The sequence below is a fragment of the Eleutherodactylus coqui genome, chromosome 9, assembly GCF_035609145.1.
Source record: "Eleutherodactylus coqui strain aEleCoq1 chromosome 9, aEleCoq1.hap1, whole genome shotgun sequence".
In the NCBI taxonomy this organism is placed as follows: domain Eukaryota; kingdom Metazoa; phylum Chordata; class Amphibia; order Anura; family Eleutherodactylidae; genus Eleutherodactylus; species Eleutherodactylus coqui.
This window is the reverse complement of record NC_089845.1, coordinates 108,616,950-108,634,180: the sequence shown is the minus strand read 5'-3', so window position 1 is coordinate 108,634,180 and position 17,231 is coordinate 108,616,950. Positions and strand designations below refer to the sequence as shown.

At 39.9% G+C, this 17,231-nt stretch overlaps 1 protein-coding gene across 2 annotated transcripts in view; it reads right to left on the bottom strand.

Annotated features, from left to right (window-relative positions):
• Positions 1-17,231, bottom strand: part of TOX (thymocyte selection associated high mobility group box) — a 258,050-nt gene that overhangs the window by 108,407 nt on the left and 132,412 nt on the right. For both annotated transcript variants that reach the window (XM_066578295.1, XM_066578296.1), the window contains one exon: positions 14,811-15,053. In XM_066578295.1, coding sequence (XP_066434392.1) covers positions 14,811-15,053 — 243 coding nt within the window. The remainder of the gene's footprint in view (positions 1-14,810; positions 15,054-17,231) is intronic.

Sequence of the window (17,231 nt, the reverse complement as noted above, 5' to 3'; positions counted from 1 at the left end):
TCTGTGTGTTATAGGCAATCATGTACAAGTGACTGCAAGTTGTTTTCAAAGTTCCAGATCATGTACAGAAGCACTAACATCTGTAGCGTTACTATTTGTGAAAACAGTAAACTTCTGATGCTACTAATTATAATTAAAGTTCTGATGTTATTGATTATAGTTTGTTAGTTCTGATGTCATCACTTATAATTAGTAACATATGATGCAAGTATACTAAAGAGCATGTGTATATTATTGGTAAGCAGTGGCTTCTATAGACGATAGGGGGAGAGCTCACTGGAAATGTAAAAAATGAAACCCTTTTCAGCTGTTACTTGCTCCTGACTACATGTGACAGGAAGTCTCAATATTCAGGAGTCCCACAGCAGCCACCCAGGCTGCCACTATGGTATATACATCCTTGTAAGCAATGACATATTAGTAACTGATTATATATTTAAAGGGAACCTGTCATCAGTTCCAGAGCTATTAAACCTCCTACACTGATAGAACAATGATGTAATGTACATTTCTAAAGTATATTCTGTTAGACTTCCAGGGCAAAGCATACCTTAAAACCAAGGTATTTACATTTTCCATGTTACATATAAATTACTGCTGAGCGATTCAATAGACAGGCCAACTGGGGGGCTAGCCGTACCGTCTTTGCAGGCCTCCCCAAATGCGGCACCTCTCTGCTACTGTGCTGTGCATCATCAGTGTGGTGATCAAACTCTCATGCATGCACTGGGAACTCCAAATTAATCTGCCCGGAAAAGGTAAAGATGAACTGCACATGCTCTGCTCCTAAAGCTGCAGAGAAAGTTGGGCCAGCCCAGAAAAGATGGTTCAGCCCACCCATTGGACTGCTCAATGGTAATTTATATGCAGTGTGGAAAATGTAGATATGTTTATTTTTAAAGTATGCTTTGCCCAAGAAGTCTAACAAAATAAAATGAACATAATGCAGAGAAATGTGCATTACAGCATAGTTCTATCTGTGTAGGGGGGTTAATAGCTGTAGAATGTATTAAGAGAAGCATACAGTCTAGATCACGTGAGGTCATTGTCCCCCTCTACTCTTCCTTAGTCAGACCTCATCTGGAATACTGTGTCCAGTTCTGGGCACCCCACTTTAACAAAGACAGACAAACTGGAGCAAGTTCAGAGAAGAGTTACCAAGATGGTGAGAGGTCTGCAAATCATGTCCTATGAGGAACAGTTAAAGGATCTAGGAATGTTTAGCTTGCAAAAATGAAGGCTGAGAAGAGACTTAATAGCAGTCTACAAATATCTGAAGGGCTGTCACAGTGTAGAGGGATCAGCCCTATTCTCATTTGCACAAGGAAAGACTAGAAGCAATGGAATGAAACTGAAAGAGAGGAGACACAAATTAGATATTAGAAAAAACTTTCTGACAGTGAGGGGGATCAATGAGTAGAACAGGTTACCACGGGAGGTGGTGAGTTCTCCTTCAATGGAAGTGTTCAAACAAAGGCTGCACAAATATCTGTCTGGGATGATTTAGTGATCCTGCACTGATCAGGGGGTTGGACCCAATGACCCTGGAGGTCCCTTCCAACTCTACCATTCTATGATTCTATGAACTGATGACAGGTTCCCTTTAAGAAGTGAATTTGTTTTGCAGGCCTCCGTAAAATATATAAATTACAGAGTGGTAACTTATACTGTCTATGTAAATAGTGGCTTTTGATATAATTCTCATAAATGTTGATTTTGATGCATCAGTACAGGAATTATTAGGAAAATATGTCTATTACAAGGCATAAACCATTCGTAGCCTTGGATTTTCATGACTTCAATGAAAATACTGAGCTTTTGGTCTTGTTTTTAATTCCAAAATTCTTAAATGACCCTATAATTTGCAGTATTACAGAATATGTTTCATATATTATTATCTTGTAAAACTAATACTCTAGTAATTAACACAATAAATTATAATATACTGAACAGGAAAATAAGTCTTGGATATCACATGACACTTTCTCTGGCTTTAACCACACCTATCCTATAAGAATACTATCATCCTTACAATTGTATTAGTTGTTCGTCAATGCTGAGTGATCTTCCTAGAATAATTCATTTTTAGAGTAATTATTTTTTACAAGGCTAAAGGCAAGGATTTATTTCTACCTCCAGAGCACAATGTGTTTGCATACACTTAGCCTAAAATACCGCGATTGAATTAATTGCTGTGTAGAATTAAAAAAAAGAGGCGATCACATTTCTAAAATAATATAGTTGAAGCTACAATGTGTGACAAATAAACCAGATGAACAATATAATTTATTAGAGTAGAAAGAGAAAAGCTAAATGTGACCCACCTAGCAGGAGGTCACAACCAATAACCATTTGTGAAGATGAAAATGGCCTAACTGAAACATAAAATGCAAATGAGATTTGGATTCAAGATTACAATTCAATTTGAAACCTACATAATTGTGGCTCCCATAAACTATATGTGTATATGAACTGAATTGTTTAACGCATATTTCTATGTATTTATTTCAATGTTTATATACAATTAATATTAGTATTGTTTTAAAATAATTATAGAAGGCACAGGGATATAACTAAGGAAATACAGACATGGAGAGAGGAGGGGAGGAAAAAGGGAACAAAAAAGTCTTTGTGTAAAGAACTGAAGCATTATATCCAACCTGGGCATATTGGTTGGGTCCTAAAAGGATGAATATATATACACACTAAATATGAATGCAGATAACACAAAACTGTAAAAAGAAAACACAAAATAGAGAATATTGGGAAGCTAAGCCTAACTCTTCTGACATGAGAAGACTACCCATAAGGGGAGTGCTCGCTCTGCTGAGGGCGACCCCACATCAGGAACCTGGAGCGATCCTAACTTAGTGGCAAAAGTAAGATGAGATGACACTAAATTATATAAAATCACTAAAGTACAGGGAGAAATCCATACAAAGACCCTAGATAAATAAGTAGATGAATATAAACTTATTTCAACTGAGACACAGTTCAAACTCAGGAGCCACTGACAAGACCAAAAACACTTAGTTAGACTGTGGAACTCTCTGCCGGAGGAAGTGGTGATGGCAAAATCCATAGAGGAGTTTAAAAGAGGACTTGATGTTTTTCTGGAGCGGAAGGATATTACAGGATATAAATCTTAGGTTAATTGTTAATCCGGGTATATAGGAAGGTAGGAAATATTAGGGGTTGATCCAGGGAACAGTCTGATTGCCATTAGGGAGTCGGGAAGGAATTTTTTCCCCAAAAGGGCTAATTGGCTTTTGCTCTTGGGGTTTTTTGCCTTCCTCTGGATCAACACAGGAGGATAACAGGCTGGACTAGATGGACATTGTCTTCATTTGACCTAACGAACTATGTTACTATGTTACTTTCTGAAAGAGAGTATAATAAGCACCTTCCATTCAGAACAGTTGGTTTACATAACTAAATAGTTGCTGACTGACTGGCTGAGCAGCCAATTACCTCAGCCAGTCCATTAACCACTTAGCAAGTAGTTAACTTCTTGCCAATCAGTGCTGGCAGAAAATGAACACATGCTAACATGGCGCATTAAATGGGCTGCGGCCAATGCAACAACGCTACCCAGGAACCATAACCATCAGCCAGCCATGCCGTGACAGGAAGACTGATGTTTAAACTTTTCAGTTACAGTATGAAGAGCAGCACTGGAGTACAAACTGCTGCTCTAATGTCCTTCTGGCCAAGTTAGGGACTACAAAATTTACATTACTGGAAATTTCCAATATGATCCTATAAGGGGAAATTATTTCGTATCACTTACGTACACAACTACTACCTAACTCTATTAGTGTCTCTACTAATTACTTGTTGAAGTTTACATCAAACTCTAAGTTAATCCAAAATTAAAATTTTGTGTTCAGCCACTCAGACTTACTTTTTTTGGGGTTATTCTATTAAGTTAATTACAATTTATATATAGATGATTGGACATTAGTGATGAGCGAGCATACTCGCTAAGGGCAATTGCTCGAGCGAACATTGCCCTTAGCGAGTACCTGCCCGCTCAAGAGAAAAGGTTTGGCTGCCGGCGGCGGGCAGAGAGCTGCAGGGGAGAGCGGGGAGGAACGGAGGGGAGATCTCTCTCTCCCTGCCCCCACTCCCCCTGCTCACTGCCGCAACTCACCTGTCACCCGCGCTGGCACCCGAACCTTTTCTCTCGAGCGGGCAGGTACTCGCTAAGGGCAATGCTCGCTCGAGTAATTGCCCTTAGCGAGTATGCTCGCTCATCACTATTGAACATTCTTCCTAAGAAATTCTGATAATATTCAAAATGAATGGTTCCATTAACAAACTAATCAACGCATTCCCACCTTCACAGAACCATTATCATGTATGACCATTGGTATTATACCCCAATTCAGTTCAATGGGGCTGAGCTAAAACACCAGACACAGCTAAAGAACAAAGGTGGCACTGTTTCTGGAATAAGGCATACAAACTGTTAAAATCGACTAATTTAACTATTTTTTACATATTTTAGCTGTTATTCTTTATGCAACACAGTCTAGGGCATTTCAAGGCATAATTATAAAATCTGCAACAAACAGACAATTAAATGTGTGCTGCTAGCGGATTACTTTTGTAACAAGCAATGTTCCCATACACAAGTATTCACTGTACAAATTGCTACAGTGTAAACAAAGCAAACAGCAATGCATATTATTTTCTTCACCCAATACTAGACTGACACATAATCTAGTAATTACAAGCTAATTTTACAACCCTTCACCTACTTATTTCCATACTATCCTAGGCTATATATCTACAGTATAGATGTACTGCATATTACAACATGCATGTATATGGATGCGATGCGGGATACGTTGGCGTTATACAAATAAAGATTATTATTATTATATACTGTGAAGACAGATGCAGAAATATATGGAGGTTAAAAGTTATTAGCATTGCTGTATGTTGTCACATTGGTTTGCCTCTCTGCTTTTCTGCAAAGATACACAATAAGGGTGACTGCTTTCTTCTGAAAATGGTCTTCTGGCCCATTCACACGGGCGTATTTTCTGTCTGTATTCAGTCCATATTTTTTACTAATTGAGGCCTTAGTCACACGGGCGTTTTTTCCCGCGATTTGCGCATCGCATGACGGATGCGCATCCGCAAATCACGTGACCGGGGCCGAAAAATCGCCCGAAAATACTGCTCCTAGCCGTGTTTCAATAGAAACGGGCCGGAGCTGTCCAGCGCATTGCATTCAATGGAGCCGGCAATACAGCCGGCTCCATTGAAAGCAATGCGCTGCGGGCGATCGTGGGATGAATTTTCGGGAGGGCTTAAATATATAAGCCCTTACCTGCAATTCATCCAGAAATGTGTAAAAACAAAAAAAATATATACTCACCTCGTCCCAGCAGACGGAGTTCAGCCGCGGCCGGCGGCAGTTCTCCTGAATTGCTCTCTGTAGTATTCAGCAGCCGGGGATTTAAAATCCCCGCCTGCTGAATGAGCTGCCTCTGATTGGTCACAGCCTGACCAATCAGAGGCAGCTCTCACTCACACCCATTCATGAATTCATGAATGGGTGTGAGTGAGTGCTGGCTCTGATTGGTCAGGGCTGTGACCAATCAGAGGCAGATCATTCAGCAGGCGGGGATTTTAAAGCCCCGCCGGCTGAATAGTGCCGAGAAGCAGTTCAGGAGAACTGACAGCGGCCGCGGCTGGACTCCGGCTGCAGCGGAAAGGTGAGTATACAATTTTTTTTTATTTTAACACATTTTAGGATGAATTGCAGGGAAGGGCTTATATATTTAAGCCCGTCCCGACAATTCACCCCGCGCACGCCGGCAGCCCATTGCTTTCAATGGAGCGGCTGTATTGCCGGCTCCATTGAATTCAATGGGCAAACATCGTTCTTCTCTGCCACAGCTGTTACAGCTGTGGCAGAGAAGAATGATTTGTCTTCTATATGTTCTCAATGGGGTCGGCGCTGCTGCCGCCGGCCCCATTGAGCGCATATAGAGAAGAGAACAGGAATCGCAGATCGCAGATAGGTGCGATCTGCGATTTTTTGTTCTATAATTTATCGGACGAGCGCATAAAAAGCGCTCATGTGTCCGATACCATTGCAAAGCAATGGTTTTATAAAATCGCCGGACGCCTGCGCTGAGCATTGTGCGTGCATTGGCATATTTTTCTGTACTTTTTCTGCCTGCAGGACATGTTCACCTGCATGTGAAACACAAACACGCTCAGGTGTCAATGGCTACTTAGCCTAATGAGTTCCAGAAGTATTCTTCTTCCAGCAGAATTGCGCAGCGAATTTTGCATTTCCTTGCATATTGTGCGAGCATTTCTGCACCCAACATAGACTTCTACAACCTTTGGAACGCAAATGCGCAGAAAAGTGGAGCATGCTCCGTTTTTTTTTTGCACACGAAATATGAACGCAAAATACGGAACTATATAAAAGCCCATTGAAATCAATAGGTCCTATTTTCTGCGTATTGGGCACACAAATATGCCCATGTGAAGCTGCCCTTATATGAGCGAACATATTTTCTGAAAATCACTGCAGGATTTATCTAAATATGGGAAATTAAAATAAATACAAAGATATCATTTACAAGAGGTTGTAGGACTGTGAGATCGAGAAATTTAAATCTCAAAAGCTGAAAGAAAAATAAAGAAATCCTAAATTAAATCCCTGGGAAAACGTATAGCTCTGCTTTTAACATAAAGTTTTCTAAGTTTGTTTCTATTGCTAGTTGAGTTTTAAAAATATGAGAAATATGATTTACAATATCCCAGGATCTCGTACACTGTAAAATCTACTATGTTCAACCATGACATCAAAACAGTGCAGGGAAGTATTGCAAAATTAGTTTCTACAGTCTATTCATCTGCATTGTGGGTTTGTGCCCATTACGTTTACCAGAAATTGTAATCAAACCTTTTCATATTGATACATAATGTTTTACAATGTATTTAGTTGAAGATATATGAAAACCTTCTTAAAACCTTTGTATTGACCATCTTACCAAATTAATAGTTATTATGTTATAGAATATGTCAGCTTTTTTTTTACAAGGGTGTAGTTTGGGGGGGTAGGTGGAGAATGTGCCCCGGGCACAGAAGGCTTTGGGGCACAAGCAGGCACACATTGACTGCAATGGGAGAAATGCTGGTGGGCAAATTGGGTTATGGGGGGCCCGGGCTACTGGGTCAGGTACAGCAGTTCAGCTCCCCTGATTTAAATTTTTTTAAAGCATGTGTAATAAAATGAAAATCAGTGTCTTCTCACCTCCCATGTCACTTCCCGGCTGCTGGCAGTCGGCGTCAATCTATTGCCCACTGTGAGATCATGTGACTCACACATGATTGCTGTGGAGTCTGTGTACATTCCCCCGCCTCAGCATTAGTGAGGCTGGGAAATGACTGCAATGATCATGTGTGTGTCACATGATCACACAATGCAGAAGTCAGTGGGGGACAGAGCAGTGCTGATTACCAGCAGTTAGGGAGTCACACAGGAGGTGAGTATAAACTTTTTTTTTAATTTTTTCAAATATTTAGGGGCAAAAGCTCGGGAAAAGGTGGCTAAAGGTGGCATTATTATATAATGGTGGCTAAAGGTGGCATTATATGCAATAGGGCTAAAGGTGGCATTATATCTAACATGATAAAAGTGTTATATCTAAAAGGGAGCTAAAGGTGGCATTATATGTAAAAGGAGGCTGAAGGTAGCAATAAATTTAAGTATGGCATTATAACTAAAAGGGAGCTTGAAGTTGGCATACATATAACTATAAAGGAAGCAAAAAGGACATTATTTCTAAAAGGCAGCAAGAGGAGGCACTATGACTGACAATACTTCAACAGTATAGTGCTATTAAGTAGTCACAGTCTTGCAGTATTTTGGTGCCTGTCCACGGGCTAAGGTCTGCCCTTGGTTATATTCCATGAATATCACTCATACTTAATGATAGCACTGCGATGGATTAACAACTGTTTTTAGTCGAACAGTTCTTAGGAAAAATCCTTTCTGTTGCCAAGACCATTAACAACTCATTTTATCAATATGTAATAATTACTGGATTTAGAAATCATTACACATAGTACCTGCATAAGCCGAACCTTATCTTCTAAATGTCATGGAGGTCAGGGTGCTGAGAACTCTGCTAATCACTACAACAAAGGATTAGTGGTGTCAGTCAAGAGAGCTGTACCCCTTCGGCCCCTCTTGCTTTTACCCAGGAGAGACACTGTTGGGCCATTATAGTCCACAGACAATCCATCAGTGCCCAATGCCCAACATTCTGAGGAGCGCTACACTCTCTAATAATCAGTGGGGAAACTACAGCCAAAAAACATTTACTTCAAGACTTCATTATGTTCAAGAATAGAGATAAGCGTTATGCGAGTACCTGCCCGCTCGTCTCAAAAGATTTGGGTGCCGGCGGGGGAGAGCGGTGAGTTGCTGGAGTGAGCAGGGGGGGAGAGAGTGAGAGAGAGATCTACCCCCCCCCGTTCCTCCCCACACCCCGCCGGCACCCGAATCTTTAGAGACGAGTGGGCAGGTACTCGAATAAGGCACTACTCGCTCGAGTAGTTTGCCTGAGCGAGTACGCTTGCTCATCTCTATTCAAGAATTGACCAAAAGTCATCCATTCGAACAATCTATTTCCCTAAACCGAGTCTTTGCTATGTTGTTGATTACTCAAAGATTTCTACTTTAATTTTAGACTGAATTATCATATAACACTTTCATGTCAAATAAAAGCAGGGCCATAGAAGATTCTAAAGGGTTCACAAACTTTCAAACCTTTTTATTTCAAACGCAAGTCTAAAAGCATCAGACTCAAGAGCCCATAAACACTGTGAATAGCAAATTAGAACAACTCTGACCAAAAGACGCAGAAGGAATCAGCAGAATTACTATTTATGTTTCGGATGTCATATCAGATTTTTCTTTGTACAAACTTATTGAATAGAATGGAATAATTTCTAAAATAAAAGGCTTGACTGATAAAGCTATGATAAATTGTGCAAAGAATATCTAATTATTCATTGCCTTTATCCCCCTGTCACATTGTTTAAAAGCATTTCTTTTTACACAATGTGACATCCATTTCATTTCAGACTAATGCTTGCGTTATTTGATATTGAAGTAATTAGACTTGACATCATCTATTCTTTACTGTCCTAAAAGAACTTCCAGACGGGTCTGCTGTTATGTTTTATGCATTACAGGAGCAAAATGCCACAATATTTTGGAAATATTTCTTCAGAAACCAGTAATCAAATTGTTTGTAATCAAATTTTCTGCTGAGCTTTGAAAGCTACATTATTCAATATGCTACTGATTCTTTTCTGTAATAGCAACATACTGTATTAGAAATGCATGCGGCTTTAATACATCTCCATTTGCTGATTTACAGCATTCCCAATAGACCTGCAGAAAAAAAATTGCTTTCTTTCCATAGGCACTGCACGAAACATATGTATGTGCTGCTTGTCAAAACAGTGATATTTGAGTACAAAGAAAATCAACTCTGTCAGAGGAAAAACACTGCAATTAAAAGACTTGCTTCAGTTCTTTGTTTTCTAACCTATTTGCATCATGGGAAAATGGCTGAGTTTGTCTTGAATAATAGCTTAAAGAAACAAAACAATCCATTTCTATTATGGATGTATGTCATGTTATAATTCTTAAAGGCACAATTTAGAAATTTGTTTATAAGAGCTTTACCACATTTAATACATTTAGAAATAGTACAATGTATCACCGACTGTTAAGGATAGTCATAATTGCCTAGGAAATAAAAGTCTGCGTTTCTCTAGAAGACGTACAGCTTTTGTCTGTGTGTTGGGATAAGTTTTGAAATTCGGCACCTTTCACTTTAATTGGACAGACGTGCCATATTACCAACTATCCATGGACAGCAGAGGCACTGTTTCTAGGGTGCCCACAGTCTTTCCAGTGGTTACCGATTCTGTGTTCTTACACAGGAACGATGATCGTTCAGTCAATGGAGGCAGAGCGGGCCAGAATCACCTCTGACCGCCCCCTACACCATTCATGGGAAACAAGCAGTCATCCATAGATGAACATTTGCCTGTTTACACAAATTTTTCTCCCTGCCTAAGGTGAACAACAAATCATGAGTAGAGATGAGCGAGTATACTCACTAAAGGCAATTGCTTGAGCGAGCATTGCCCTTAGCGAGTACCTGCCCGCTCGAGACTGCAGGTTCGGGTGCCGGCGCGGGGGTGCAGTGAGTAGCAGCGGTCAGCAGGAGGGAGCGGGGGGGGGGGGGGGAGAGGGAGAGAGAGATCTCCCCTCCGTTCCGCCCCGCTCTCCCCCGCAGCTCCCTGCCCGCTGCCGGCACCCGAACCTTCCGTCTCGAGCGGGCAGGTACTCGCTAAAGGCAATGCTCGCTCGAGCAATTGCCTTTAGCGAGTATACTCGCTCATCTCTAATCATGAGTGAACAAATTATCCTTCGTCATCCAGTCGCTGACAACATTTACGTTGAACAACTATTGTTCGGATTCGCATGATCCAGTGATAATCCGTGCGATAATCATTCAGTGTAAAAGGGTTTTAAGTCTGATACCCCCTTTAAAAACCCCATTTAGTTGCCAATAGTGGTTGTATAGCAACTATAATATTTTGAGCTACAGTATATTCTTAATACTTTACTACAAAATGCAGAAATTTCTGTAATGATTTCTTGTATCCGCTAACGGGGACGCACAATGGCTAAAAGAAATAAAGCTTCATCTTGGGTTTTTGCAGTAAGTAACAGTATGCAACTTCCTGTCAATGGATGGGGTGACAGATGTGGTGACAATTCGTTTAACCAGAATATTAAATGTAAAGGGGTTGTGTGAATTTTTAAAAATAACTGATCAGATGCCTTTTTATGTCAAGAAACTCTAGTGCAATCATTTCGTTTCAAGCTACTCAGGTTCCAAAAGCCTCTTCAGTGGTCACCTACTATTCATTGTTCATGTCATTGCTGAAGCCAATCACTGGCTTCAAAAGTCATATATATGCATGAAAAGCATGTGGCTGTTGAGACCAGTGATTGGCTGCAGCACTCACCCACCTAAACAATAATGAATGTGATGTCATCACTGCAGGAGTTCCCAGGGCCAAAGTAACTGGGAATGGAGTAGCTGCCCTGATGCATTAGGATATTTAAAAAGGTGAGTACAATTTTTTTCTTCCTTTTGTAACCTTATCTGCCCTTTGCCCAATTTTTTAAAAAACTGCCCTCCGTTCCTCCCCGCTCTCCCCCGCCCCCCCCCCCCCGCTGGCCCCCCGAATCTTTAGAGACGAGCGGGGAGATACTCGGCTAAGGCACTACTCGCTCGAGTAATGTGCCTTAGCGAGTATACTCGCTCATCTCTAATCATAACCTCTCAGTATCAGATTGCTTGGGATCCAATTCCCGATACCCCAATGATCAGCTGATGCAAGGTGCCTCCTCCACTGTTTATCAGGTATGGCTCCATACATTTTCTAGCACTTGTTTCCAGTACCACAGTTGTCTAGAACTCAATCCCTCGCAAGCCAATAGGACTAAGCTGCAATACATTATCCTACCCAAAGTAATTTGCAATACATATGTATGTACTGTATATGTAAGTAGATAAGCCTATATCATTTAGACAACCTACAGCCATCTACGGACGTTTTGAGACCGTTTAATGAATAAAGCTTTTACCCTGAAAACAGGTTGCTAAGGAAACAACCAAATAGAGGAATTGTAATGATATTGCATCTCCCAATCCAGAAATTTCTTCCACAGTAAGGCATTAACAATGCAACTATGGAACGATTCATCATTCTATAAAATATCTTAACATTTCACAATCACATTAGGAATCTTGTGAGGACTGAAGGCAGCAAATACTGAACATTATCATCTTCTAAGTGGAGAAGAAATTTGGAAATATCCAATGTTAAAAGTGAACACAGTCTATACAGTTAGTAATATCTGGCCAAATGTGATCAATAATAGAGATGAGCGAGCATGCTCGGATAAGGCAGTTACTTGAGCGAGCATAGCTCTTCTCGAGTAACTGCATTCTTGTCCGAGCAGGCTCAGGGGGCCGGTGGGGGTGAGCAGGGGGTAGGTGGGGGTGAGCGGGGGGTAAGTGGGGGAGGGGAGGAGAGCTCTGTTGTAAAAAATTACATTTTTTGGGTGTACAGGGTGTAAAAAACCCAGAAATTCCACCATAATTTTTTTGAGATTTTGCTTTATAGGTGTTCACCATGTGATATAAGAAACATAACAATGTTACACTCCGGATCAACAAAATTACGATGATACCAACTTTATATAATTTTCTATGTGTTATTACTTTTGCACACTTATAGCACTAAAAAAATGAAATTGTTTTCTGTTGCTGCATTACAAGACCCAGAACAGTTCTATGTTTTCATTGACCGGGATCTATAAGGGCTTATAGTTTTGCGGGACAATCTGTAGTTTTTATTGGTATCATTTTGACTACTGATGACTTTATTTTTTGTTAGTGGAGTGCGGCACAATCTTTTATTTTTCCATGTTCATCCTGATGATCAATAGAATTAGAAAAATGTTTTCAATTTTTTACAACTTTTACACAACAAAACCACTAATTTCAAGAAAAAGAAATTGAATTTGCATCACCGCATTCCAAGACCCATAACGTTTTTTATTTTTCGACCAATGGAGCTATTTGAGATCTTGTTTTCTGCAGGAAGAGTTTTAGTTTTTATTGATACAATTTTGGGGTACAAGCAACTTTTTAAATACTTTTTATTGTGCTTTTTGCAAGGTGTATGGACAAGAAATAGCAATTTTTTTATTTTATTATTTTTTATTGCAACCATCATGTGGGATAAATAACTAAACATTTTCATTGTATTAGTTGGTACACGTGTAGCAAGAGCTATTAATGTGTACTTTTAAAAATTTATTTTTAATTTAAAAAGTGCCTTTTTGTGGGAAATTATTTTTTTTTAACTAAACTTTATTGAAATATCTTTTACACAATTTTTAGCCTATTAAGAGAATTTAAAGATGCGATTGTTCGACCACTGCATAGTACACAGCATTACTTCCAGACTGCTGTGAGCTATACATATTTTGTCAGCCTATCAGACTGAGTGCTATGGCAGACACTGTGTCTTTTGTTATGGTCCTTTTACATCGAATGAGCTGTTGGGCAAATGGTGCCCGACAGCTCGTCCCTGTGATGCTTGCTCCTATGCTGTTACAGTGATGCTCGCTCCTGTGCTGACAGCGCTCCCGGAATGGAGGCAGAGTGGGCCGGGAAGCATCTTCCTCTGCCCGCCTCCATTTACAGCAAGCAGGCAGTCATTCAAAAGTGCACAACTGCTATTTACAATCAGGGCTTCAACCCACTAGCATTTTTTTTAAACGCTGCGATTTCATTGTGTTTTTTTTCAATGGGACTTTCTAATGTTAAAATCGCATCGCACAAAAATTGCAAGTTTGTGCTTTTGCAATTTTTGTGCACTGCGGTTTTAACACTAGAAAGTCCCACTGAAAAATGCAATAATATCGCATTGTTAAAAAAAACGCTAGTGGGTAGAAGCCCTTACTGGCACATCGTTCAGGTTTATGCATGCAGAGACTGGATGACTGAACAATTCTCCCATGGGAAGAACCCATTGGCATCTTGCAATCGCATTACATGCCAATGGTTGACAGAGGCATGGAAAGGGATATACAGTCAGGAATGGAGGTTGCTCCATTCCAAGCCATGAGAGCAGAAACCCTGGTGTCAGTAGACAGACAAGGATAAGAGCTGCTCCTGCTAGTCAGCATGAGCTTTTAACCCACATGATCATATATTTACGATTGTGTGGGTTTAAAGCCTAGGACCATATATTTATGGTGCTTAGTCACTAATGGGTTAAAGGAAATGTATCATCAGAAAGTTAACTATCTATTTTTTTAAATACTAAAATCCTGCAGTTTTCACACTGACCACTAGGCCTAATAGTAGTCTGAAACTTCATATTCTGTAAAAAAAAATTTAAATAGCCACCTCATTTTCATCACAGGCAGGATTACAATGAAAGGTGACACCAGAATATAGGTTAATGTAAGATCCACCATTCACAATAGGTGACGGTCACAGTTAGCTTCCTCCATCTCTCAACGAAATGACCTCCGCACATGTCACAGAACATGCCTAGAACACTCTCCCAATGGGTTTCTCAAGTTAATTACGTGAATGGCCCATGAATTTTGCTGTAAAGCGTATTTATAAATGCTGTTAACTATGGCTCAGGCCAGATGGCAGCCTCTATAGTCATGTACAGACAATAGAATTAAAAGTACAATCAGAGAATAAACAACCAATTGGAAAAAATAAAATATATTTCATTATGTAGTTTTAATTAGTAAAGAAAAATATAGGTGATACATTCCTTTTAAAGTTACTAGTCCCCAAGGCACACTTTATTTACAGTACTGGAACAGTGACCTTTGGGTTCCTCAAGCTCCAGGGTCTGGGTGCGACCAGCACTACTACGCCTCCTATAGTTATACTACTGTACTTAACTTTTAGACTAGGTTTCAGGTTCAAAGATATGGTGAAACTACTAATCTTAATTGTAGTTGTGAAGGGAAAGTTTTCCGTATTCATTGGGAAGCCAAACAAATACTCATTGGTTTTCATTGGAACTTAGAGATAATTAGATTACTGTTGATGGAATTCATGTATGACTTGTTTAACAAACTGCAGATGTAATAAATCAACAGAAAGAACAGTCCATTTCAACAACATGTTTCTTACCACTGAAAGGGAATTCGAGATTAGAGCCCCATCTTGGCTCAGCATGTTTGATACTGTGATCGCTGGCAAATCCATATTTTGTGGATGAAACTGAAGTAGACCATTCTGATTCATTGGGTGACAAAGGGAGGAGTATCCTGACTCGGCCTCCGACAGGGGTACAAGCGCATGTTCTGGCATTGACGGAGGTGTAATAGGTGGGATATTAAAATCTTCGTTCTCTAGACTGTGTCCTGGATAAGTCTGTAAAGTGAAAACACCATATATATTTACTCATGTATCACAGCAATCACAAACATACTGCACTTATTTTCCAAGTAAAGTTATTTTTACTCAATAAAAGCACAAGTTAAACCCTAATAGATGATGGTGCTGCTCTTTTAGTGTTTTGTTTGGAACGCTATTCCCCCAAAGGCATAACAAAGTCTGGCATTTGTAGAATTTCCATTAGGCACAGTTTTCTCAGGAATCAAAAATCATTTAATAAATTCCTAGGGTCCCATTAAGATTCTTGCAGAGTCGCATTATTGCTGTATATCTTTTTCTTCAGGTCTGGGGAAAACAAATGTAATTTACAAAATCAACATTTGATCAGAAATGCTTTTACCATACTGGCAAAATACACGTGAAAGTTTTTACAAAAGCATCCCCTGATGGTGGAAATTGTAATATTACACAGAATTTATATACACATAATACGTTATACACTTAAAGGCCAGTTTATTATGAGCAGTAGGACTTTTTATCTGAAGTGGGTATTAGAGAGATATTGCTGACATCAGGTCACTAGGAGGTATAAGAAAGTGAATGAGGAATCATTCATCAACTACTGGAGTGTTTTTACATGATCTAACGAGCTTTGAACATGGGATGATTGTGGCTGAATGTCTGCTGTGAGCAGAAACAAGCCTGCTGCACTTGCGAAGTGTTCCACAAAAGTAGCAGTTAAAGTTGTCAGAGGGTAGACTATAAGAAAGGAAACTAAAACTGAGAACAAAGTTAGTACAAGTAGATAAGTATTTGATGTTGGAGCTTAGTGGATTGATACATATTATAGTATAGGAGTTTGAGAGAAAAGAATTAATAGGGGTTTTCTCCCTTTTTACTATCGATGACCTATCCTCAGCTGATCATCCAGCCTGCTGTCATCCACAGTGATGGTCAGGGGCAGAAGTGTACTAGACAGCTTCACTCTCATTGATTTCAATAGGAGTGAATCTGACAACTATACTTCTGGGCCTAACCACCATTGATGATGCCCTGCCTGCTGCAGTGACACCGGGCTGGATGATCAGCTGATCGTTGGAGATCCCAAGCGGCAGATCCCTGTCGATCTGCTATTGATGGCCTATCCTCTGGATAATATTTCTAAAAGCTGAGAGTGAATGTCATGGTTGATAGATACACATCCCATCTGTATGGATGGAATGTATGATGTGTATAAATCACTATGCATTTCCCCATAGGCACTGCGGACCTTTGCCTTTAGGTGGTCCTGGGGAAAGGGCGCTTACAAAAGAAATAAGCTGCAACAACTACAATGAACAATGTGTATATATATGTAAATGATACATATTTATGGTAATCAGGCACTCACAGTTATAGGAAGAGTCCTAGCCAGGACAAGTGAAAGGTTATAATTGTTGCTATATGTCGTGTAAAGCACACCGCAATGTCCGGCTTTATTTTTGTAGTAGCGACAAACATATTAAAGCCATAACTTAAAGGGGTTGTGCCATGACTAAAGTATCCCTATCCATAGAATAGGGGATAATTTTCTGAGTAAAGGGGCCTCAACTACTGGGACCTATATGAATCCTGAAAATGAATGAAGCAGAAGTCCACCACCAGTCCACTCCTTTCAACTACACTGCCAGAGATAGCTATGTTCAAGCACTTGACAGTCCTACTGAAATAAATCGAATAATAGTACGCATGCTCAACCTCCACTTCATTCATGCCTTGGGGACTGCGATTTTCAAGACTAATGGGAGTCCTACTGACCAGAGGGTTAGGGGATAGGGGAGAACTTTCAACACTGACAGTTGAAAGTTTGGTGTACTTGGTGCACAGAGTCTACAGGCTTTTGAGATATAAAACTGGTACTTTACCTATAAAAGTATCATATGTTCATAAATGGGACATATGAAAAGAAACAATGAGATTGGCCCCCCATTTATAAATTCTACCTCAGTTTCCAATAACAGTTTGGTGCATTACACGTGCTCTGTTAGTTTTGGGTTGTATTCACACCGGTGCTGGAAGAGTTCTATTCTGCATTTTTATACCAAACATGGAAGCCATTAAATGAAAAAGAGATTGTTGCCATTCTCCCTTTTCTTCTTGTTTTGGGTAAAACCAGCCTAAAAGGAATCGCCCACCGATGTTATTATGAGTGTAACCTAAGTGATATTTATAAAA